Source organism: Acipenser ruthenus, chromosome 9 (assembly GCF_902713425.1).
Source record: "Acipenser ruthenus chromosome 9, fAciRut3.2 maternal haplotype, whole genome shotgun sequence".
NCBI classification, from domain to species: Eukaryota; Metazoa; Chordata; class Actinopteri; order Acipenseriformes; family Acipenseridae; genus Acipenser; species Acipenser ruthenus.
In genome coordinates this window covers 27,913,407-27,939,944 of record NC_081197.1, presented here as the reverse complement: position 1 = coordinate 27,939,944, position 26,538 = coordinate 27,913,407, and the positions used below count along the sequence as shown (strand labels likewise).

Genomic DNA, 26,538 nt, shown 5'->3' with positions numbered 1-26,538 from the left:
ATCTTGAAAAAGCATAGTGGTTTATATATATATATATATATATATATATATATATATATATATATATATATATATATATATATATATATATATATAGGTTGGTTCATTGGCTGTAGAATTTTACTTATAGCATGTTGCATTACTTTGGAAAATTAAAGCAAATCTTTATTTGCGTCAGGTCAGATGATGCAGGAGTTACGAGTTACTACTGGAGGCTATGTTGTGCACACCGCCACACGACGAGGATGTAACAGTTTATTTGTGAAAATTTGTATAAACGCCAAATAACTAAAATAACTATATTAAAAATGAATAATCTTTTCAAACCACTGAGACATATGCTAGTTATTACTACTGATTTAAATATAACAAAGTAGAGAAATAACTGTTAAGTATAATAATTTAAGTTTGACAGAAGTGGGATGCAGGTTTAGGAGTTGCGGGTTAGTTTGGCATTGTTCACAGATACTCTCGAGTCTACTTTCTGAAGGAATGCATTCATTTAACACATTTTGCGTAATTACAGGGGTGAGTAACAATTTAACAGTTGATAAGCAAATGAACATTTGAGGTACTGCTATTATACAATCACTGGACTCTAGAGAATGACTTTAATAATAATCTTGTTTACAAGAAGGGTGAGTGACAGTAAATGACACCCAAACAATAATACACAGTTATGCATAAAAATCTACTTTGATTAGTTTTTTTTTTTTTTTTTTTTAAATGTTGGCAGGTATGTTATCTTTAATTGCAAATCTTTATTCTTAAAGGCAGTATATCCAGTATTATTATACTCGTTCCTGTGTGCATACTGATGAAGTCAGTTTGCCAAAAAGCACTGGCAACAATGCAGTTACATACAAAAAATGATTTCAGCTACTGCCACTACCTGTCGTATAATGCAAGTAATTAATTTAGAAAAGGTATGTGTATTTGCTTATGAGCAGTCTTCAGTGGGAGAGGCATCTGACCACACCAGTATCACGTTTATCTAAGTTATGACTGTGAGATGTATTGGACCTTGCTGTGTTGCTTCTTCCCAGCCTGGATAACTTCCCATAACATTCTGTACATTTTAGGGATTATGAACAGCTTCTGGCAACTCAGATCTATTCCAAAGCATGGTTCAAGTGTTGAACTTCTTGCTCCTGTCCTGTAATTAGCATCTTCATGGTTTCTGGTCTGGTCTGGTACCAGCTTTGTGCACCCTGATAAAGGCAATGGGTGACTCTTTTCTCACTCGAGAGGTCCCCTGAGCTAAATCACAGACAGAGGAATGACTTTACAGTGTATGGGTGTTTTACAGCTCACAATGTGCTAACCCGGTATTAGGTGTCATCTAGGATGAAACACAGTAGACTATCGGTTTTAGTTTTATTGTATTTTTCTACACAATTAAAACGTAAATGCATACTTTTTTTGTGAAATGCCTACTGCAGTGATAATTATAGAAATGAATACCAAGATGTGGCAAAGTGGTTAATAGTGTACAGGTGCAGGTGATTAAAGAACAGATTGTAATCCAGGTGAAAAGGTTTGTCTTGTATCCCCACATTAAACACAAAACACATACACAAGTCCGGTTAGTGAGTGAATTAGTGATTGTGGTGCAATACAGTTTTACAGTGGTACAAGTGAAGTGCTGTTCCGGATTTGTGCTGGCCTCTGGCGATAGCTCCGGAATGTGTTAGCCGTCTAGTGAATACACTCAACAATATTTATACCGTCACTCGTGACCCCTTGGTAAACGATTGCAGCTGCTTTTTATGATCTGCAGCTGCCACATCATTTCCCCTCCGGGTCAATAAGTTATTGTACCGAAACTCCGTCTCTTTTCTACATGACTGACTTCCTTTTACCTCTTGGAATGAAGTGTCAGGCCAAGTAGTCCAGAGTACTCTGTTCCCGTTACTTAGCATCCTCACAGGTCGAGAGGGAGATTTACCACCAAGAATCACTGTCTTTCTGTCACATATCCCACCACTCAGAGTGGAGCCAAAGGAACACTTGGCTAAATCTACCTTTCCCATTACTCCCCCCTCCCGGGAAAAATAATCTGCATTTTGGTGGTCTTTCCCTGCACGATGTACCATGTGGTACGTGAAGGGCTGCAATGTGAGATACCACCGAGTTATTCGAGCATTGCTATCCTTCATTGTGCTTAACCACTTGAGTGGGGTGTGGTCTGTGGGCTGGCTGAGTGGTGACGTCAGAACCAGGAAATGAATAACACAAACAGGACGGATGAAATGGTAAATGCGCTTGCTTGCGCCGGTTTATTGTAAATAAAAAGGTTGAACAAAACAGAAAAACCCGGCACTTTGGGCCAAAATAAATAGACGAACAAGACAGACAGTGGACGAACACTAAGCAAGTAAGGTGCTGGTGCTTCCAGCACTTGTAGCAATTATTTATGTTCTTACTTTTTTATTCTCCTCTCCACACCTGTTCTCCACTCACGAACACAACCCCGAGTGAGTGCTTTGTGCATCTATATATACTGTTGTGCCGGGATTCAATTACTAATTAATTATTCACTTGAATCCCAGCACGTGAACTAATTCTGTGCAACCCTGTGCTCACATATTACATACTTTAAATGCACGTGAAGTGAAGTGCAATCCCCGTGCCTAAATACAATTACACATTTTAAACACTCATGCTCATTACCCACATTATATCCCATGTACCAACTACAATACACCAACATTAACACACGCAACATACAACATAAAACACAAAAATACACACGGGTGGGGCACATTGCCACACCCAGCAGGTAGTATCGTAAGGAATGAGTAGCCCATTTAATGGCCAAACACTCCTTTTCGACTACGGAGTAGTTGCGCTCCCGAGGGAGCATCTTTTTGCTGATGTACAATATCATGTGTTCTACTCCGTCAACCTTTTGGGACAAGATTGCACCCAAACCCACATCCGGCGCATCGGTGTGGAGGATGAATCTCTTGGTGAAATCTGGTGTGATGAGAGTGGGGGCCTGGCAGAGTCTTCGCTTAACAGTATCAAACGCCCCCTGACACTCAGCTGACCACTTGATTAAATTTGGAGCACTCTTTTTGGTGAGGTCAACTATAAAGGGTTAACCACTGTGGCATACTCGGGGATAAAGCGGTTGTAATAACCGGCTAATCCCAGTAGCGACCTCACCCGAGTCTTGGTTTTGGAGTTCTGCCGGGCAAGTTAGAAAAAACATCACTGAACTCCTCAATAAGCTTACACAGCTCCCGTTGCTGATCTGTAACCAATTGTTCCCCCATTCAAAATTATTTTAGTGCTAGGAGTCGCTGGACAGGGGCCTAAATCATCCTCTACATTGCCTGGGGCTATAAATAAGATATCCCTTGCCTGCCAGGGCTTTAATAAATTTACATGATACATTTCACGTTCATTACGGCGATCGGGCTGCCTAATTTCATAATTCACCTTTCCTATAGCCCGAATCACTTCATATGGCCCCTGCTATTTAGCACATAATTTCAATTCTGAGGAGGGAAGCATCAGCATGACCTTGTCTCCTGGTCAAAAGGTTCAAATTAATGCATTTTTATTGTAATGCTGCTGTTGCCGGTACTGAGACAATTTGAGGTTGTCCTGGGCCAAATGACCGACCAAATCCAGGCGATCTCTCAGTAGGAGCACATACTTCACTATGTTTTTGGACAAGCCTTTGTGCTCCTCCCACCCATCTCTCAACAGATCGAGGATGCCGCGAGGCTGTCGTCCGTAAAAGAGCTCAAAGAGGGAGAACCCTTTTGAGCTCTGTGGCACCTCTCTCACTGCAAAAAGGAGGTAGGGAAGAAGCGATACCCAATGTTTTTGCTCTTGTGTTACAAAACATCTTAGTATCTGCTTCAAGGTCTGATTAAATCGTTCCACCAAACCGTCCATCTGTGGATGATAAACAGACATCCTGATGGGACGTATTTTTAATATTTTATATACCTGCTGTAATGTGTTAGACAAGAAGTTGGTCCCATGATCAGTCAAAATCTCCTTTGGGATCCCTACTCTAGCCATAATCTGCACTAACTCTGTGCAGCGGCACTAGTGGACCTCAGTGGAACTGCCTCTGGGTATCGCATTGCATAATCTACCATTACTAATATATGCATATACCCAGAGTCAGAAGGTAGCAAAGGGCCCACTATGTCCATTGCAATGCTTTCAAACGGTGTGGAAATAATCAGCAGTGGAGCCAAAGGGGCAGGGCACACTCGACCTGGTCCTACTCGCTGGCAGTCTGGGCATGTGGCTACATATTTCGACACATCAGTATGAAGACCTACCCAATAGAATCAAGCCAATATCCGCTCCCTTGTTTTGTCAGCTCCGAGGTGCCCCAAAAAAGGGATATCATGCGCCAGCCTCATGACCTCGGTCCGACCAGACGGGGGAACCAATAATTGTGTTACAGGCTGTCCTGTGCCCGCGGCTATATTTACCCTATACAGTAATTGCCCTTTGATACTGAAGCGTGGATACACTAGCGCACCAGTGCCATCAACATCCTTACCTTCAATAGACCGGACCTGCCCCCAAGCGTGCACTAGTGACGGGTCATTATGTTGGCCCCACAGTATGTCCGCGCTTGAGTACCACATGTCCGGTATATTGAGAGGGGCTGGAGTAGCATCTGTCCTGGATGGCCCAGTAACCTCGCCTCTCGGTCACACTGCATTCCAACTCCCTTTGACTGGCGTTTGTTACCATCCGAGCGCTCTCCCAGCAGACCCCAGCCTTGTCTTAGTGATGCTCCCTCCCATTCTGCGGTCCTTCTCTCTTTATTCGTTTTTTTAGGATGGAAAATAGGAGAAAACATTTCGGCTTGAAAAGGAAACACATCAGCAATTTGGTCCCTTTTCTTTTTTTTCTGCCACATTTACGTGTGCGGTCAAGACTGCCATTAATTTAACCAATTCTTGGCTAGTCTCGACCCAGAATTATTGGGTGTAATGACGTCATGCATGACATAATTAATCTGCTGACAAATGCTCACTGAAAACTGGCTATAGGAACATAACACCGGGAGGGAGGCACAGATTGCTACTACTCACTGAAAACATATATCCACAGCTAAAATACAATTTACACCATGATAAAGTTGCTAGTTATTCATTATTTAGTTTAAGTAGCACATTTATTTAAAGGAATATGCATATAATCTGGGGCATCATAATAATATAAGATATGTAACATTAGGCTATGCAACCCATCTGGCTTGCTCAGTTCCCATGGCTAAAATCAAACCAGCATATAACCTGTTCCAGTTAATACTAATATCATAATCTTTATTTATAGAGCACCTTTCATACCACAAGGTTCAAGGCACTGCACACAGAATAAAAATAGAGAGACACATACAAAAACAATATTATAAAAGAAGGTAACAGAACACAAAAAGATTCCATTTAGAATTATTACAAATACATACATTGATGAATAAAAGTTTAATAGATTAAAGAGTATATTAAAACATATATACAGTGCCTTGCGAAAGTATTCGGCCCCCTTGAACTTTGCGACCTTTTGCCACATTTCAGGCTTCAAACATAAAGATATGAAACTGTAATTTTTTGTGAAGAATCAACAACAAGTGGGACACAATCATGAAGTGGAACGAAATTTATTGGATATTTCAAACTTTTTTAACAAATAAAAAACTGAAAAATTGGGCGTGCAAAATTATTCAGCCCCTTTACTTTCAGTGCAGCAAACTCTCTCCAGAAGTTCAGTGAGGATCTCTGAATGATCCAATGTTGACCTAAATGACTAATGATGATAAATAGAATCCACCTGTGTGTAATCAAGTCTCCGTATAAATGCACCTGCACTGTGATAGTCTCAGAGGTCCGTTTAAAGCGCAGAGAGCATCATGAAGAACAAGGAACACACCAGGCAGGTCCGAGATACTGTTGTGGAGAAGTTTAAAGCCGGATTTGGATACAAAAAGATTTCCCAAGCTTTAAACATCCCAAGGAGCACTGTGCAAGCGATAATATTGAAATGGAAGGAGTATCAGACCACTGCAAATCTACCAAGACCTGGCCGTCCCTCTAAACTTTCAGCTCATACAAGGAGAAGGCTGATCAGAGATGCAGCCAAGAGGCCCATGATCACTCTGGATGAACTGCAGAGATCTACAGCTGAGGTGGGAGACTCTGTCCATAGGACAACAATCAGTCGTATACTGCACAAATCTGGCCTTTATGGAAGAGTGGCAAGAAGAAAGCCATTTCTTAAAGATATCCGTAAAAAGTGTCGTTTACAGTTTGCCACAAGCCACCTGGGAGACACACCAAACATGTGGAAGAAGGTGCTCTGGTCAGATGAAACCAAAATCGAACTTTTTGGCAACAATGCAAAACGTTATGTTTGGCGTAAAAGCAACACAGCTCATCACCCTGAACACACCATCCCCACTGTCAAACATGGTGGTGGCAGCATCATGGTTTGGGCCTGCTTTTCTTCAGCAGGGACAGGGAAGATGGTTAAAATTGATGGGAAGATGGATGGAGCCAAATACAGGACCATTCTGGAAGAAAACCTGATGGAGTCTGCAAAAGACCTGAGACTGGGACGGAGATTTGTCTTCCAACAAGACAATGATCCAAGACATAAAGCAAAATCTACAATGGAATGGTTCACAAATAAACATATCCAGGTGTTAGAATGGCCAAGTCAAAGTCCAGACCTGAATCCAATCGAGAATCTGTGGAAAGAACTGAAAACTGCTGTTCACAAATGCTCTCCATCCAACCTCACTGAGCTCGAGCTGTTTTGCAAGGAGGAATGGGCAAAGATTTCAGTCTCTCGATGTGCAAAACTGATAGAGACATACCCCAAGCGACTTACAGCTGTAATCGCAGCAAAAGGTGGCGCTACAAAGTATTAACTTAAGGGGGCTGAATAATTTTGCACGCCCAATTTTTCAGTTTTTTATTTGTAAAAAAAGTTTGAAATATCCAATAAATTTCGTTCAACTTCATGATTGTGTCCCACTTGTTGTTGATTCTTCACAAAAAATTACAGTTTCATATCTTTATGTTTGAAGCCTGAAATGTGGCAAAAGGTCGCAAAGTTCAAGGGGGCCGAATACTTTCGCAAGGCACTGTATATATATATATATATATATATATATATATATATATATATATATATATATATATATATATATACACACACACATAGTTAACAGGAATATTTTTTTTTACTAAATGGATTTATTGAAGTGTTACATCTGAATGGAAAATAAACAAAACAATAAGTATAACAGGAATAATAAGGAAAAAAGACACAATAGATCTAGACTATTTTTTGTAATGGTTGATTTTCTGCCATCTCCCATCCCTCATCCTGAGCCTCCAGCCCCCTCCCCAAACCTTACACCCTCTACTTACAAAACTGTCATTTACCAATGTATTGTTCTAAATATTGCTGGTTAAAAACATCGACTACAACTCTTGTAAGGTTATTGAACTTGTTTGTCTTAGCAAATGGCAGTTACAAATTTGGTGAATTAAGTAACAGTCAATAAATCGGAGAACAACATTGTGTCCAATGAAAAGTACAAATACTGTCTGCTGTTATGCATTTTTAAAAACACATTTATGTTTATTTCCTATGACGTGCATATACATATATGGTCAATTAGTTTCTCAAATTAGGCCTTTTAGGTCGTTCAAAATTATTGTATTAAATCAGTTTAAATGACAGATACGGCACCTTGTTTTCAGAGGTATAAAAGTCACATGTTCAATGTGTCCAATCAAACACTCCTGCCTTCAGGCAAAGTACCATATCTATCCAGTGTTTGACCCTGTAAACTACCTATAGATGGCGACATTTAGCAAAATAACTGTTCTTACATTTTCGTCTCTGCCATTTTGTGATCAATTTGAAAATTAACATGAAGTGTCGCGTTATATTAGTGTTTACGTACATATTGTTCAAGGTAATCAAGATAAAAAAATAAATCTTAATAGATAAAAGTATATAGATTTCAAATATGATGTGTATTTCTGAATGTCATAAAGCTATGTTCATAAAATATTTCGTAGTATGTAGGGGCCAAATCTGTCTCCTAGCCTGGTCAGGGTTGTTGTGCAGTTCTACGAATACACTCGATTTGGTATGGTGGATTTATTTGTAGGTATTATGCAATAAAAACTATATTTTATATTATTTTATTATTTTTAAATCATTCATCAATTATGCTTTGTGTATTTTTGTAAATAAATTACATTTTTTACGTTCACAAACAAATACACCGTCCGTCTTTGATAGATGCGATTATGTATTGAGCAAGGTCATTTCAGTATTAGTTAACGGTACAAATATTATTTTGTTTGCAGTTTCAAGATGTTTAAAGTGAACTGACTTTAAAAAGTATAGAAAGGAGTATACTGTCGTGAATTAGTTATCGCATTTTTATATTCCTTCAATACATGTTTTTTTTAACCTCTCACTCGGTAATGATTTATTCCATGTTCAGCGAGTTATTCCATGGCATAAACTGGGAGAGATGAATGTGTTACTGTTGGTATTTGATTTTATGCCTCAAAACCAAAAAAAAAAAAAAAAAAAAAAAAAAAGAATTCTCCACTCACATTATTTTATATTTTATTGAAAACAAAAAATATATACCCTATAGATTTATGGTTCAAGGTTTAATATACAATGTTATTGTACATACAAGTTAAATATTGTTTGTATTGCAAAGCACTATTGCATGCATATGTGTTTAAATAGTCCTTTCGGAATAAACATTTTGGCACTGAAAGTGTTCTGTTTTATTGCTAGTTTACATACATATACAACTATACCTCCAACTTGAGGTTCGGAACCCTTTTTGAGCTAGGGGACACATTTGGCACCTACTTTTGTTTTCTTCATTTTTTTGCAAAATGTAAAAATAAGATATGCAGTCTACCTTATTTTGATAAAATCAGCAAAGAAAAATTGTAGCAATCAGATTTTATGTGTGCCCTATAAAGGATTAAAACTCATGTGCATTATTCAACACATGGGACTAAATCCAATTTTCCCTAGTCTCACGCTCCCTTCTCTAGTTGGTTGAACTAAAACAGCACGGTTTGTAGGTTTCGTTTTTACAATGTTACGTCTATACCATTGCGTCATTGTAGGGGTGGAGTTAGTGTGCGCGCGCAATTGCATGAGTTATTGGAACGATCGGCTTGTTCGAAAATCAACAGTGACGTTTTCACGAAAAAAAAAATACGTCTCGCGAGTTTTCATTTTCCAACGAGACTAACAGCCGCCATTTTCGTGGAGTAAGCAGTCAGGAAAGGGTAAAAAAAAAGTCTGTTCGTAGTCATTTCTACTTTTGTTGATTTAGTTTATCTCATACGGCAAAAGCTACATTTAAGTGCTTGACAGCAGCGGTTCTAGAAAAAATATAGATACATATATATCGTTACAGGTCACACGATCCCACGTTTCTCTCTGCACAGGTGCTGTCGGGCCTTTTTGCACATTTCGGTCCCCTCATTGCAACTTGCTTTTGGGAAACAAATTAGTTATATTCTGTTGCATTTGATTCAACGTTGCTGGGGCTCAGCCCTGAAAACATTTTAGAGGGCTGATCAGTTTCTAAAATGATAATAGAAAACCTTGAGGCTCTGAAGTCGTGGCTCTCAAAGACCCTAGAACCCATGTAAGTACTGTACTAATATGGAACTTCATACATTTGGTGTGCAGAGATTATTCATCCACCGCTTTTGAGTGTGACTTGTAGCACAAATTGTGATAAATACCGAGGTGTGTGTACATCCACCTTGCACTGTATTGATTTTAACAGACTGCACAGTAGTTTAGTAGTGCTACTGTTTAGCGCTGCTACGCTTTGTACTAGAACAGTCTTTCCTCATAACAAAACATTGATTTACAGACTAGATGTTCTGTTTGCTATGCTCAGCATGGCATGGGACATAGTAGCCAAAGATGACTCTGCCACCATCATGTCGTCCAAATTATTTGTAAATCGGAAGAATGGCTAGCGAATTGACAATTGAATAGCTTTCCACACATGTTTAATTCGTGCTGCGACCAGATATCGCTGAAAACGTCAACTCTCACCATTCATTTAATATTTTAATACAATTCCCTTTAACAGAGTTATTAATCGTAACGTAAACAACCAACGCTGGCAGATATCTTTTCCTCAGAACCGACATTAAACTAAATGTATCTGATGTTTTCCCATAACAAAAATAAAAACGTTTCCAGCTACATGATCAAACACTGATGGTAAAGTCAGTTGCATAGTTTTTCTCGTCACACGTTGAATGCCTTCACATGTACTGTAGATTTATTTTATATGTACTGTACTATAAATTCTCATAAGAATTATGATGCTGAGTTTGTTAGCAGGTGTAGGTAGGTGTACAAACGTGTATGTTAACTCGAGGCAAATACATTTTTTGATAACCCAAAGGTTAAGTTGGGCAGTTTCTTCAACTTGGCTTATGGTTTTATTTTAGTCATGTCCTGACATACTTATACCAAAAGCTTATCCATTTTGGTGAATGCTATGCTGTCCAGTATTATTCATGAAAAAGCAACGAATTCAGCCCTTTAAAACAGAGGATGTGTTAAGTGAACCAGAAGAGACACAGCAATGCGTTAAAGGTTGCTAGAAACTTCCTTACAAATGTTGTGAATATCTGAGAATTGTGGCAGCCAGTCAGTGAGAGGAACATGATCCAGCCTTCTCACACATCCAATGGCTAGCACAATTCCTGGATCTGTGCTATTGAGCACCCCTGGGATGAGCTGGACTGTTTTCTTTGACATCATCAATGTTGTCACATGCCAGGGTGTTATTCCTTCAGATATTTAGTCACCTTCACGAATATATACTTTGTTTGAGTCTTGGATTCACTCATTGGGGTCCCAGTAGTAAAAACAACAAACATGGGGGCAGCAGTGTGGAGTAGTGGTTAGGGCTCTGGACTCTTGACCGGAGGGTCGTGGGTTCAATCCCCGGTGGGGGACACTACTGCTGGACCCGTGAGCAAGGTACTTTACCTAGATTGCTCCAGTAAAAACCCAATTGTATAAATGGGTAATTGTATGTAAAAATAATGTGATATTTTGTAACAATTGTAAGTCGCCCTGGATAAAGGTGTCTGCTAAGAAATAAATAATAATACAGGTTAAAGGGATACTTTTATATCTACTAATATTCCATTTATTACTCATTTTATAACACATGTTCTACATTTTTATGTTGTAAACTAGTTCTTGATGACATTGTATTGCATCAAGAAATAATTGATAGCCTTTTTAAATGTGAAAATACCTGCACACGTTTATACTCATTTGCTCATAGTCTAAATCTCAGTGTTTTCTAACTATACTACCGTCTACTCATCCAAAACTAATCAGTATTTCATTCTTTGTATTCCCAGATGTGATGCTGATCCATCTGCTCTTGCTAAATATGTTGTTGCCTTAGTTAAAAAGGATAAAACCGAGAAAGAACTTAAAGCATTATGCATAGACCAGTTGGATGTATTTCTTCAGAAAGGTAACGTTACTGCTTAATCTTTTTAGTGATTTAATAGGACTTTTAAGACGATTATAATTCAAAGCAACTGTACTATGCAGATTAATCGTATAGGATGTTTGTTTATTGAATCGTATTGAACTTTTTTCCCCCACATATAATTGTTATATATTTAATTCATTTGTAAGTTTCATGTGTTGATCAATGATAATAAACCCTGTTGTGGAAGATTATAAATTAGTGTTGTGGATTTGTGTTTCTAGATACCCAGATTTTTGTTGACAAGCTTTTCAATGCTGTGAATTCAAAGAGTTATCTACCTCAGTTTGAGCAGCCTTCATCGACGACTGTAAGAACAGAACCTTTTCAACACCCAGAGAAAGATGATGTAAAAAAAGATGAGGTAACTATGCTTGTCTGTAGTATAAATTAATGTTTACTGTAAACCAAGCAAGAGACAGCTCAAAAACAGATATAAAAAACAGTTATTTAAATAGCGTACACTTATCGACCATATAGAAATTGAACAGCCGGTGTCATTGGTACAGACTGATAGCAATTTTTTTTTTTAAATGCTGCAGAACATTGCAGTATATCCCCCATAGAATATCATTATAGGTGGATTATTCCGCCATTTCAAGTATATTTTGCGGATTCAACTCATTTTCAATCAGTATCCTCTCTTTAATGTAATCGTTGTTGCACACTGGTCTTTGTGAGGTTAGCAAACCGTGCCGTGCAAGGGAAGTGGCGAGTCAGGAAAAACTCCTGTGTCTGAGAACAGCTCAGACGTCACCTTTTTGTGGCAGTGCTGTGTGTTTATATTCATAGCTGTGTATTTATTATCCACCACTGTGAATTAATATTTATGCGACTGGGATACGGTGAAGACGCCGGTTAGTCTGTACTATATGTATGCTTGACACAATTAAACATGTTTGCAGGTATCTAGAGAACCTCTCATCCAGTTGTGATGAAACGTGGTTGACATTATGTTAGTTTACAGTTCTCTTTAAAGAATAAGGTACTGTGGGAAATGTGGAACCTAATGATTTACCAAGACAGATGTTTAAAGAACATTTGCAGTCCAAAGGATGCAGAATATTATGACAATGTTGTAAGTCAATGGTGTTCCAAAACGCTAATTTGAAATTGTTATATCTTGCTTTTGAATAGCAGGTAAACAAGGAAGAAGAGAGGGACACAAAAAAATTCCCCAGAAGAATAAATCACAGCCCCCAGCAGTCCAGTTCACGGTACAGAGACAGCAGGTAAGACCATACCAATGCCGACACTTCACTGAGCAACTGCGAGGGCAATTTTATCCTGTATGAGTGACAAGCAGAATATCGATATTGCTGTACTGTCATTCGAGATTTTTCTTCTCTGTTCTTGTATGTGTGCAAAAAGGCCTTTTTTTTTTTGTTTGTTTTTTTGTTTTATCCACACTTGACAGTTTTGCGTTTTCTTTTCCCCCCTATAGAATTCGGGATGACCGAAAAAAGGACGACCGCTCTCGAAAAAGGGATTACGAGCGAAATCCTCCAAGGAGAGACTCCTACAGGGACAGATATAACAGGAGGAGGGGTCGCAGCCGCAGTTACAGCAGGAGTCGCAGCCGCAGCAAAGACAGGCCTCGTGACCGGGACAGAAGCAGAACAAGAAGCCGAAGCAGAACAAGCAGAGGTACCATCTTGGCTGCTTTTATAAAGAATGTTTTAGACATTTTTTTTCAATTTTAGACATTCTTTTGCAGATTAGCATTCTGTTTCACACAGCAGACTCTTTCAAAAAGGTATTTGTTAAATTGCTATATTGAGAGCAAATATTTTCATGGATTTATTAGGCATCAGCTTTCTTAATGTGTAAAAACTACAAACAACTGAGTTTAAAAAAAAAAAGTTATGTTTTTATATAACCCTCTTACGTTTTGGATGCAATGTCTTTTATTTATTTATTTTATTTTTTTAGAAAGGGACACTGGTAAATCCAAATATGACCTAGACAGAACAGAAAGAACCGAGCCTTCAGAGAACAATTATACTTCAGCATCATTGGTTTCATCTGATCACTATCCTGTCCCATCACTCAGCAGTACTATCACTGTTATAGCACCAACTCACCATGGCAACAACACTAGCGAAAGCTGGTCAGAATTCCATGAAGATCAAATAGATCATGGCTCATATGGGAGAGGACCACCACCAAAGAAACGCTGCAGGGATTATGACGGTAAATATCTTAACCATTTTATTAAGTGTCATGATGAACCAGTTGACTGATTATTGACTGATTGCAGGACGAATTGGAATTAAAAGTCCATCAGCTAAAATGTCACAGTGTGGCACATAGTTAACTGTTTTTTTCGATAAGAAGTAATTGATACACAGAAAAAAAAAAAAAACTGTTTTAATAAAATAAACAGTTTGATAAGCTTATTGTTTCGGCCTCTGCCATATTTGTATGCAGATGGAGACTGAATACGTTTTCTGACCTTACCTTTAATCTTCCAACTGCTGCATTTCCTAATTGAAAGTCACAGTATTTACTACAGCTCGGTTAGAATAAAGGATGTAGAAAGACCCATACAGGACTGAACAAGACAGAAAACTAGGGTATTGCCTAGGGTTACAGCGTTTAGGAATTTCCCAGCAAGCTGGTAGAATTTAAGAGCTCATCACTTTTCTCTATGTAGACGGTTCATATTAATATCCCTTAATACTTTAATATAGTAACATAAATCAAGTGTTATGACAAGACCTACCTAATTGATTCTGATCGCCCTCAATATGGTTTGGTGATGAAAGGTGCTGGTGCTACTAGTGCTGTAGGCATACAGAAACACTCGGCATGTGAACCCAAACGGAAACCTTTTGTTACAAAATGCAACCCAAAAAAATAAATGCAATTGAGAATGTCACATTTGTTAAATTACCCTGTGTAGACATAATAAATTAAATACACCCACCCCTCGTTATATCGCCCCTCGCTATACTGTGGATTCGGATATATCGCAGTCCTGGAGTTGGCTCCCGATTTTTTTACCGTCTAACTGCGTATGCCTTAGCTGCAATATACATAGGCACTTAGAATTACTGTTTAGTTTTATTTCGTACTACACATCACAAACAACAATGTACAAAACAATTAAAAACAAAGCATTAATATTGTATTGTTATCATATACATACGTATTGCACAATAACATGAAGCTAATTAAATATCTACTTGCTTTTTTTTATTTTAGCCAACAAGGTGTTCCCTTGTGGCAGTAATGCACTAGCAAAAGCCACAAGGCAGTGACGTCAGCTCCCTAGCAACAAGCCTCCTATGTTGTTGTTGGGAATGGCCGTTTAGCCAGGCTATTTATAGTTTAAAAACTATTAATTAAAATGATCCATGAGTGGGAATGTTTTTTCTGTAAAAAATATAGCGTTGATTACATGGTGCTTTATGCATAGTTAATTCACGGAAAGTTACGTTTTTGCTTCACTATATATGCATTATAGAGAGGGAGTTATTTTATTTAGTATTTGCCAGATATGTCTTGTGTGTCCCGCAGCGCCCCCGACCCCCTCCCCCGTTTATAACGCTCATATTGTGTGACCCCCGAGACCCGTGTTCTAGCGAGGGAGCACTGTATGTATATATGTGTATAGATAGATATATAGATCTCTGTCTCTATCTGTCTATCACATGAGCTGCAGTTCTTCTCAGACGTGATTTGCTGCTTACAACTGATCGAGGTGACAATGGGGGTACCAGGAAAATAATCAATACAAGAAATGTATGTCTATTTGTACAATGTGTAATTTGTAATTGTACAATGCATTGGTATAAGTAATGCAGTAACACTGTATTGAGTTTATTTGTCAGTTAGAAAAAAAAGGGTGCGTGTATTGTCATGTCCCATTCTCTTGACAGATCTTCAAGACACTGTACTTGTAGGGATTGAGATGAACTCTGTTGCGCTTGTTTTGACATATAAAGTGCAGTCCGTTTATAAGAATCACATCCGTCCCGAGTTTTGATTCTTACAAGCGGATGATTCTTAAAAGTGGACTGATATGATTACTGTGGTGCAGAATCAAACTTGGGCTGTGACCAAATCAAAACTTTGACCACCCGCTAATCGCACTTAACCAAACTCTATTTAATCGTGTTTTTTTTTTTTTTTGTAAGTATCTTATTTCTTCTACTCATAAAAAGAAAACGCTATCAAGTACCGTTTTGCTAAGTGCAATTAGCGAGTTGTCACAGTTTTGATTTGGTCCCAGCCTTAGTATGAGAATGATACAAGCTTGTTCCCTGGCTGCAGTGTATTGGGTTGACCTAGATGTCACGAGTTCCCGCATATATGCACGCCCAGGAAAAATCCACAGCGGGTCAGTTTGGCCCATTTTGGATTTAAAATGTTAAGTACTCTTCAGTTGTAAATCGTATGTGTGTGTGTCCGTTTTTGACTTTTCCTAAATATATGAATTAAATATCCAGATGGCGTTTGATAGCCAGAATAGCCAAAAATTATAGTTATAAACAGTTCTACCTAGAACCGCCATTACAATATATGTCTTTTTTTTTTTTAATATAACGCAAGATATTCTAGTTTTTTTGTAAATGCAGCAAACAAGATGTGTTTTTTAAAATTTTTTTATTTCAAGCCTTTCTTTGTTTGTAGACTGACAGACAGCGATTGCTATGATTGTGGATTTGTCAAGATGCAAACTCAGTGAAAGCCTAGTTGCTTATTTTTCAATGTACAAGGGAGACAACAGTCCTTTGTTTTTGTTTCACAAATGTAACTGGGAATATATCAGAAGGAAATATTTAATCTTGAAAGTAGTCATTTCGATTGGTATACGGCAAGCTGCACTCAGATGCATACAGCAAACTGAAATGACAGGTAGGATAACCATTTATGTGCCTAATATGAAACTTGTTATATATTCTTTTTTTTATATTACTTTTAGGAAAAAAAAAACATTTCGGTTTTACACGTTTGTATGTACCAGTTTACACAATAGTGTTCAATGGAACTGCGTCTGTTTCCAACACAGCTCCTGGATGCAGGCAGTCAACTGGCAGACGCGTACGCTCCTCCATAGAGTACAATGCAGCCGTCATACCTGAAGTAGTGTTATATTTTCTTTTTATGTAGTATTAGAAACAATGATTTTGGTTTTATAGTTGTGTGTACATATACCCGTTTCTTTTGAAAATTGTATTTTATTATATTTTTTCACTGTAGTCGTGCTGTATATGCGCTCATTTTAAAAATAAAGCCTTTTATGTTTAATTTTCCATTTAAATACTGTGTTTCTGCGATGAAAATGTTAGATATGATGTTCGTGAATAAACCTTTTCAGTTGTATCCGATAGTATGCCTTTCATTTTCATAACAAAGCAGTTTAAAAATGTATGGGTCAAAGTGACCCACGCGGCGGTTCTAGGTAGTTCAAAAATCCGGCGTTTCTAGTGTTAACGAAGTATGGATAATAGTCACTTGGTTAACTGCTTGTTAAAGTTAATGTAGGCTCCCGAGTGGCGCATCCAGTAAAGGCGCTCCACGTGGAGTGCAGGATGTGCCCTATAGTCTGGACGTCGCGAGTTAGAGTCCAGGCTATTCCTTTGCCGACCGAGGGTGGGAGCTTCCAGGGGGCGGCGCTCAATTGGCCGAGCGCCGCCCGGGGGGAGGGAGGGTCGGTCGGCCAGGGTGTCCTCGGCTCACCGCGCACCAGCGACCTCTGTAGTCTGGCCGGGTGCCTGCGGGCTTGCCTGTAAGCTGCCCGAGAGCTGCGTTGTCCTCCGACATTGTAGCTCTTGGGTGGCTGCATGGTGAGTCCGCAGTGTAAAAAAAAAATAAACAAAAAACCGGTCGGCTGACGGCACACGCTTCGGAGGACAACGTCTGTTCATCTTCGCCCTCCCGAGTCAGTGCAGGGGTGGTAGCGGTGAGCTGAGCTTAAAAATAATTGGCCATTCCAAATTGGGGAGAAAGTAATACAAAATAATTGGCAATGACTAAATTAAAAAAAAAAAAAAAACCTTAACCCTTTGCGGTCCTATGTCGGACCTGGTCCGACATTGCAATTATTCCTATCCGGTCCAATGTCGGACCCTGTCCGAAATCATCAAAAAGACGCAAAAAACGGGTTTCTAGTCGTTTTTTCTCCGGAAAAAGCTGAGAAAACCATTCAATGGCCGAGTGGGAGCAAAGGAGCCGAGACAAGCCAGGAAAAAAAAAAAAAAGGGCGTATCTTATGAATAGTCATACTTGCCCCTGGCATCAGATAACGGTGGCCATAAGGAAACAAGCTGGCTGCTACTGCATCAGTGCTCAGAGAATATCACGGACATTTGCAGACCTTTTTTCAGATGTTATAGTAATAAAATAATGACTTGGATCGCATTATTGAGGCGTTTGGTGATAAACCGAGTGATCAGGAGATGATTGATCGGTATGTACTATTATTATTATTATTATTATTATTATTATTATTATTATTATTATTATTATTATTATTATTATTATTTATTTCTTAGCATATGTGAAAGCTATAGCGAACGAAAGGGTGGGGCGGGGCTGGAGATGCCTAGTGAGTGCTTTGTTGATATGCAGGGCCTTTTAAACCCGTTTGACTGTGGGGGAAAAAAAATACTTTTAAACCGCGCGTCTAAAATTAACTGCGCATGTGAAAATAAATTGGACCTGACACGCACTTAATAAATGGACTGCAAAGGGTTAATGACACCTCGATAGAAATGGCTTAGCCGATAGCTTTATGATGGGGGTATAGAGGCGTAAGGAAGCAGAAGTAACAAAAAGAAACAAAACTTGAGTAAGAGATCTAGTGTTTGTTCCACACAAAGTACTGTTAATTCGTGCTAGAGCTAGGTTTATTTTGTTTGTTTTATTAGCAGTTGTTTCACCACCGCAGTGTAAGAAAAATAAAACCAACACCAGTTTAAAACTTAGCAAAAGTGTGTCATCAGCAGTTTAAATACAGTATACAGATGTCAATGGTGCTCAATCACTGAGGAGAATACATCAAAATAAGTCCTCATGGGTAAGCAGCTTGTTATACGATCACGGTTATGACTTGTATTTACTCAAGGCTGCAGAATCATATTTTACCAAAGTATACTTGAAGCGATCGTCTCGTGAGGGTGCCTAGTTTAACTGCCGTGCGGTGTTACGTGTAATGGCTTTTGAATTAAAATGACAGTACAGTATTTTACTGTCAGGAATACCACTGCATTTAAACATCTATGGCTTATTTTCTGTTGCGATGCAAATCTCAGTTTTTCATTAAACAGAGATGCAAAGCGCTGCAATCCCCTCCCCTCCCCTCCTCCTCCTCCTCCTCGCGCCACACCGCGCCGTCTACATGCATATCACACAACACTGCTGTACTCAGTATGTATTCAATGAATGTGTATTAACTTTATTGAAACACGTTTTCACTCAACAGAGAACACAAAAAACATACCTGCACAATGCAGTGGCACAGTCACGTTTGATTATTAGCATCATTGCACTATCCACGCTGTGTACGTGCACGCAAGATGTGATCAGATTCAAAAACAGCTTTTATTGGCTGTACACGTCATTGCCCTTGATAAAGTACCATATTGCATGTAGTCAGTTTGCCACGAAATGATTCTTTTATAAGCTGATTATTTTACATTGGTTAGTATAGGAATGATTTGATCCCAGTGGTTTTGATCAGTATATGCGGTTGATTCTTATATCAGTGATTCTTATAAATGGACTGCACTGTATAATAACATCCTGTGACCACTGGGGGCTGTAGATCCACAGGAACCAATTTAGTGGCTCAATCCAATATAAATGAACTAAAATTTGACAAAACTGATGAAGCCAGTTTGGCTTAACACAACTACAAGCACATCTTAATTTTCCTGCGTTACAATTATTATTTAGAGCTCTGAATTCATGTTTCCAAACTTATCCCATGATACCAGATATCACTGGATGTTAATATCTAATAAACTGCTAAACACCTTTATTTTGTTTCTTTTTAGAAAAGGGCTTCTGCATGAGAGGAGATATGTGTCTGTTTGACCATGGAAGTGACCCAGTGGTTGTGGAAGATGTCAATCTCCCAGGCATGCTGCCATTTCCAGCACAGCCCCCTCCTGTTGAAGGACCTCCCCCTCCTGGCCTTCCACCACCTCCCACCATGATGACACCACCTCCTATAAATTTAAGACTGCCAGGGCCCCCTCCTAGTCCTTTACCTCCAAGCCTTCCACTGGTAACAGGTAAATGGGGGTTTAGTTCTAGATTTGTATTTTTTTACCAGCACGTTTTACTGAATCCAATTATTAATGTGACATTAGTTAGATTAGGGTTCCACCTATTCACTCAAGGTTGTTTTTTTTTTTTTTTTTTAATATTTGCATACCAGGTCAAGTTTGTGGAAGCAATTTAAGATTGCTTTCATCCACTAGACCTTGTAGCCATGTCCACCTGGTGTCTGGCTGAAATCGAAGACATTGGTAAAGACCTTGTCTGTTATACTTGCACTTACAATAATGAAGGCTATATCTTGGAAAAATATATTTTTTGTTCACAAAATAAATGTGTATCTCGTAGTTTACACATCTGAACAGGAATTACTGTATGCTTTTATGAAATGATATAATAAAGGCCTTTTTTCTATTGATGATATTCACCCCTAAGTAAGAATGACAAATGGTGTCCTATAATTGTTTTGTTTTCTAAGTTATAGGTTTAGTTCTTTTCAATGCAATCACCAAGTAGTTTTAAGTGTTCATCGGTTTTCTAACTGTTGACAGGGCCTCCACCATCTCTTCCTCCTCTCCAACCTCTCCAGCCCTCTGGTTTGGATGCACCCCCAAACTCCATTACAGGTTCTGTACCTCCAATTGTGACCTCGGTGATTCGTCATCCACCACCTCAAGCTCAGCCCCCTCTCTTCACTTCAGGTATAACTACTTGAGATGTTATTTGATAACTGTTCTCCAAACTTTCACAAGCATGGTACACACAGTGTCAACTCATCTTGTATTTAGAACCTGTCTATTCTTTTTTTATTATTATTTTTCTCCTTTTATCAGGTTTTTAATCACTAATATTGCTGTTAGTGGGTTTTTGGTTTTAAGACACACAAGCTACATACATTTAAAAAACATTTATTGTTGACTGCTGAACTGTACATATTCTTGTAATATCTTTAAAAAAAAAAAAAAAAAATTACATAAGACTTGAACTTAAATCAGGAAGAGCGTACAAGGTCTTCACATGAACACTTGTTTTAAATGTCACAGCCTTGGATTTTGAATCAAAGTAAAGATCTGTGCAACACTTGCAGTGCCTGGGGTACCTCATTATGTATTCATGATGATCACAAAATGTGTGACTTGTCATGCTTTACAGGCAGTATCTGCCAAGTATCTTAACCGGTTGAGTTATTGCAAATTCTGTATTTTTATTTTATTTACTTGCCATTTTATCCATATGAATAATTATATGTCACGCAATATTAATTTTTTTATAGAAGTAAAGGACAATAGTTTTGGAATGGTATTTTATCTAAAATATGAAATCTCTCTTGACCATAGTGTGTGTGTGTGTGTGTACACTGTGGAGTGAATAATTGTAATTGCTTTGGACGGTGGCATATCTGAAAAAGATTTAAGCTTCTAAAATGCACAATAGTGCAACATTTTAAAAACAAAATTGAGATTTTGAAGCAGGCTCACAATAACATATTGTGAGTGACTAATAATTATTATAGATTGGGTCAACAGCATTTTCTAAGCCACACAAGTGTTTCGCTACTTAGTTAAAGCTAATGTAACTGTCTATATAGTTTGACAAGTTGTACTCACATTTTATTGACACATGAAAATTCTTATTATGTTCCCTGGCTCCAGTAAAGTATACTGAAGGAATATATACAACACAGCAGGCAGCAATGGGAAATGTGTAGCAAATTCAGTGACACTATTAATATTATTTGCACTCCCACTCCCATGAACACTTTCTTTTCCTTTTAGAAACATATGAACCTGATGTATATAATCCTGAAGCACCAAGCATAACCAGCACTTCAAGACCTGTGTATAGACACAGAGCACATGCGCAAAGACCAAACCTAATAGGGCTGACATTGGGGGAAGAGGATCTTCCACCAAGAGGTATGAACATGAATAGCTCCTTCAAAGCATTTGTTTGTCCAGATCCTCTGTGCCAGAGTGTTTTTTTTGGTGTATCCCTGAAAGGGTATCTTGTATGAAATGTGCAAGTCTGTCATTGAAACTGCAACTGGTAACATTTCATAAACCATTTCAGCTTGCAGCTTCATATCTTCAGTGTTATGGAAACTCACACACATTACACAGCTGTAATCTGTGATTCTCTGTCAATTGTGGGTATTGGACAAGAAAAAATAAAACATACTGGTTAAAATCATGATACTCAGATGGCCAAAGGTTAAATTCATGATATGCATTCTTTCTCCCTTGACTCTCTGCAAGAAGGTCCTTGTTGCTAAAGTAATTGTACGCTCTTCCATTTGGAAATACTTTCCTGCTCTGTTCCTGGACCATCTTGTTTATGTTTTTCAGAGTTTTTTTTCTTTCCTCCATTTTGCAATATTGGCTTCCTGGCCACCTGATCTACAGGATCAACAATCTAACCTCCCACAATTGCTTCATCCTATGCCATCACTGGTTTATAAAATGGATTGTGTATTTAACATGTTGTTTTTACAATATTGACACCTTTCTTGCTACACAGAAAACCCTGCTAACAACAGCATGAGAATAGTGGTGGAATCAGAGTCCAGAAAAAGAGCAACAGGGGCAGTAGACAGTGGGATGCTTTCTAAGAAACCCTGGTTTGACAAGTAAGCTCTAAAAACAATTTAAAATATGATTTAACGTCTGCTTCCTGGAAAGCATTATGACAATATTTCTCTTGCATGATTTCTGGATAAACCCATTTAAAATCTTTGTTGCTCAAATCTAAGAGAAATACTTTGCTTCTGCAGAATATTGGATGTGATTTATTTTATAACGGAATAATGATGTAATAGTTTTCTTGCTTTTATCTAGTTTTATGATTAATTTCTAAATGATTAAGATCCTCGGTAATACTAAAGGTAATACATATAACACTACAGAGAGTTTTGTCAGTGTTTTTTCCCCCCTAAAATTGGTGATTGATTTTATTTTGATCACTTAACCAGGCAAAATTTCAGTAACCCTAATAACCTAGGATTCCAGAAGAAGATGCAGTTTGGAGCTGAAAATGCAAAGCTAGAAATAAGGAAGATTCCTTTGGAGCTCAATAACATCCGCAAGCTTAATGAACACTTCTGCAAGTTTGGCACTATTGTTAATCTCCAGGTAAGAATTAAACGTGATACTTCCCTTACATTGTATTTAAATAGTGGGGTTGCCTAGGGGGCATTGACCAGGTAAAATAATGTATACATGTGTGCGCACAAGTTGAGCAAATTACTGTAATATGCAACTTGGTACTTTAGGTGTTTCTCGAGGTCCTAGTGCACTTTGTTTTCAAGAATGTTTGTTCAGAATCTTATTTTTATATAGCTTCCTACATCAGCAATTCAGCAAAATAAAAGAAACCTATTAGAAAATGCCTTGCATTTGATATTTTGTTTGAAAATACAATAAAGTAAAACATTTACTAAATAAAAAAACATGTTTTGCATTGGACAATAACACAGCATCCCGATTACCCAAAATGTACATTATATAATTAACAGCAGTAATGATAGTGTGAAATCTGAAAACACATACACTGAATGCAAACTGTCAGCAGCCTACATTGTGAACCCAATGTTTTGCATATTGATGGTCCTTGTCAAACTGAAACTATACCTTTTATATTTTGAACAGATGTAAAGTTATTTAGAAGTGTGTGGTAGTAAAATCTTGTTTAATGTATGAAATATAGCAAATGACATTCACAGCACACCTACACGGTTGTTCAAAAAGCTAGCGCTAACATAAGCCAATTCCATAATCCTTGTCAAAGGATACCAATATTGACTGATCTGGTTCTGTTACATCCTTGTGAATAACATGCCAGAACAACAGACTATCTTGTGTTCACAACCCTCTGCTACCTTTTGGTGGCGCCAGTGTCCTTTACAGTGCATACACTGAAATTACCATATGACTACAATATAGAATGGGTCATTCCACATCAGATGAACCAGGGGTCTTCAGATTATTTTGATATTGAATACGGAGGTACCTGGAAGTTAAATATTAATCCCACATAGTAGACAGAACAGTTTTTTCACTTGCCATTTTAGAAAAGTTCACGCAAACAGGTTGTGATACGTATTGCTATATCAACAATTTAATTTATGGCAGACACGGACAAGGATTTTTGCCTTTGAATACATATATATTTGTTCCTGCACTAAAGTAAATATTCCATACCGTTTTCATGTCCGTCTACAGAAGCCTTTTTTTCTTCACCTTATTCGTGCCAGTATCTGACGATTTCTCAAAAAAGATAAGCACTGCGATTGGGGAATCCTCTGACAGTTGCTCAACCAATGAGCACAGACACAAAACGATACCAGTAGAGATTTGTGAAGCATGCCAAAATTAAATCTGATCAGAGTGATAGCGCGACCAATCGGCATGCAGTGATTATACGGATGTTAATGCTGGGGGATAGCAGGTAACGGAAGCAAGATGAGGAATTAGAATGCAATCCAAAACAATAACATAGCAGCGCAGTTTCAAGATAAAGGCTGATTAAGAGAGGAGTTGCTGGGGGGCAGCTGTGGTTGCACAAAATCACGCAGGTGGCCACATTTAAGTAACACTGCTGTAGATACTTTACATAGGTTACCTATAATAATTTTCATAGAACCCAGTTTGCTGTTGCATGAAATATTTGCTGTCTAGATGCATGTAAACCGTGCTAAACTGACTAATCCTAACAAAATACCATTAGTGAGTGTGCCAAAATTCTGCCATGTTCTTTCTAAAATTTCTGTTTTCTTTTTTCTCTTCTCCCCCCCAGGTGGCTTATAAGAGTAATCCTGAAGGTGCCCTTATTCAGTTTTCCAGTCACGAAGAGGCTAAGAGAGCTATGTCCAGCACTGAAGCTGTGCTTAACAATCGCTTCATCAAGGTATTCTGGCATCAAGAAGACATTGCACCCCAACTGCAGCCTACAACACAACAGGTAATTTCAGTTAATACATCTTAAACAGTATCGTCAGATATAAAATGCTAATAAAAAACACTGTAGTTCATGATGTTAAAGTGCTCCTGTATTCAACATTTTAAGCTGGCTGTTCGTTAACTTTTCATGAGCATTTGTTACAAGTTATTCTACATACTGTAGATATAGGTCAATGTGGCCTACTTTTTCATAGTACTGACAATTGATTACCTGAGCAATTTAAGGCAAAATAGATTCAACTTTGCAAGAACATTTGTTAAAACAACAGCAGCAGGTAGCCCTACATAGTGCAGTAAGTGACACTATGAAGCTGTATGATACAATTAGTATTGTTTAATATTATTTGTGTTTGTTTCTCAAGGTGCATCGGACTTCAGCACAGCAACCCAGTGCGTCAGCACTCAAACAGTCTGTAAAAGATCGATTGGGTCCTATACCAACAGCCACTACAGAGCCAGCTCAGCCACAACCTTCAAACACAGTCTCCACTCAGGTATTTACAATCATTTAAAAATATTTAATACGAGCAGGGAATGCCAAACTTATGGGAGTATGTATGTTTGCCTGTGATTAGTTTAAATCACTATTTCTTGCACATATTTGATAAAATTGACATGGCTTATTGCGTGAGTTATTCCACATACTGTAGATAAGTCAAGGTTTCCACTTTATCATGGTACTGACACCTCTGTGTTTCATCCTGTTGAAGGTTTTGTTTTGGGACTCGCTTGACCTGAGGTAGATGCAGGTCATGATCTACTTTTTAATCATACTCCTGGTTCAAAAATGGAAATGGGAAATAGTTACAACAATATAATTCTGCACACCAGACTTGTTTTTTGTAGTTGTAAGCTGAATGCAACTAACAGCTTATTTTGTCTATTGCTTGCCATACATTTGTATAATTAAGTTTTTGTATGAAAACAGATGTCTTTAAAAATCATTTTTGTTTTTTATAGAACACCAGTAAACTTTCTGTGAAAGAAAGGTTGGGTTTTTGTTCTAAACCGTCAGCAGTCGCAAATCAAAAGGTAAGAGAACGTTTATCCGTTCTGGTTCAGCTATTTATATTACGCCTAACTTTTTGCCTGATTTGATTTTATTGCAGTGGGGGGGTGGGGTTTCCATTCAGAAAAATATGCAAAAAATTCTACCATAGGAACAAGTCTTTTTGTCCTCCCAATTTTATTCCACCACAGGGGGATATCCAAGTGCATCACATGCTTAACTGTTTCATTCGGTATAATGTGTACTGGTAAGAAGTTACACAATGACTGTTGGCGATAAGCCAGAAATATCAGTGGAGCTGAGAAGCACGTGTATTTAATGCCTCTTTTCCACTGTACAACCGAGGCGCGCCAGGGCCGTACCGAGCTCTCATGGTGCGGTTAAGGGGAGCCTGGGTTGTTTTTCCACAGCAGAGCCGAGCCGTGCCGTGCTGCTGACGTCACATGCAACAAAAGACAGTTGTTATTAACCCTTTGCGGTCCTATGTCGAATACAGATAGCCCCGGCACCACATAGATAACATGCACATAGATAGCTGCTTCTGCATCCAGCGCTCAAAAGAATATCATAGACATTTGCAGAGCTTTTTTTAGATGTTATAGTAATAAAATAATGACTTGGATCACATTAATGAGCAGATCGGTGATAAAATAAATGATCAGGAGATGATTTATCGGTATGCACTACTATGAAGAGGTATGTGAAAAATACATCGAACGAGTGGTGGGCGGGGCTGGAGATGCAGTACTGAG

General features: G+C 38.3%; 1 protein-coding gene across 3 annotated transcripts in view; it reads left to right on the top strand.

Annotated features, from left to right (window-relative positions):
* The first annotated feature begins 9,233 nt into the window (after positions 1-9,233).
* LOC117405262 (RNA-binding protein 26-like) overlaps positions 9,234-26,538 on the top strand; it is a 34,626-nt gene continuing 17,321 nt past the window's right edge. For 2 of the 3 annotated variants that reach the window (XM_034008187.3, XM_059029812.1), the window contains exons 1-14: positions 9,235-9,697; positions 11,454-11,572; positions 11,815-11,954; positions 12,728-12,822; positions 13,035-13,237; positions 13,523-13,783; positions 19,597-19,836; positions 20,374-20,523; positions 21,598-21,738; positions 22,340-22,448; positions 22,791-22,950; positions 24,614-24,778; positions 25,140-25,271; positions 25,738-25,809. In XM_034008187.3, coding sequence (XP_033864078.2) covers positions 9,639-9,697; positions 11,454-11,572; positions 11,815-11,954; positions 12,728-12,822; positions 13,035-13,237; positions 13,523-13,783; positions 19,597-19,836; positions 20,374-20,523; positions 21,598-21,738; positions 22,340-22,448; positions 22,791-22,950; positions 24,614-24,778; positions 25,140-25,271; positions 25,738-25,809 — 2,046 coding nt within the window. In that variant the 5' untranslated portion in view covers positions 9,235-9,638. Of the gene's footprint in view, positions 9,698-11,453; positions 11,573-11,814; positions 11,955-12,727; positions 12,823-13,034; positions 13,238-13,522; positions 13,784-19,596; positions 19,837-20,373; positions 20,524-21,597; positions 21,739-22,339; positions 22,449-22,790; positions 22,951-24,613; positions 24,779-25,139; positions 25,272-25,737; positions 25,810-26,538 lie in introns of all 3 variants that reach the window. The other variant, XM_034008188.3, reaches the window with a different exon arrangement.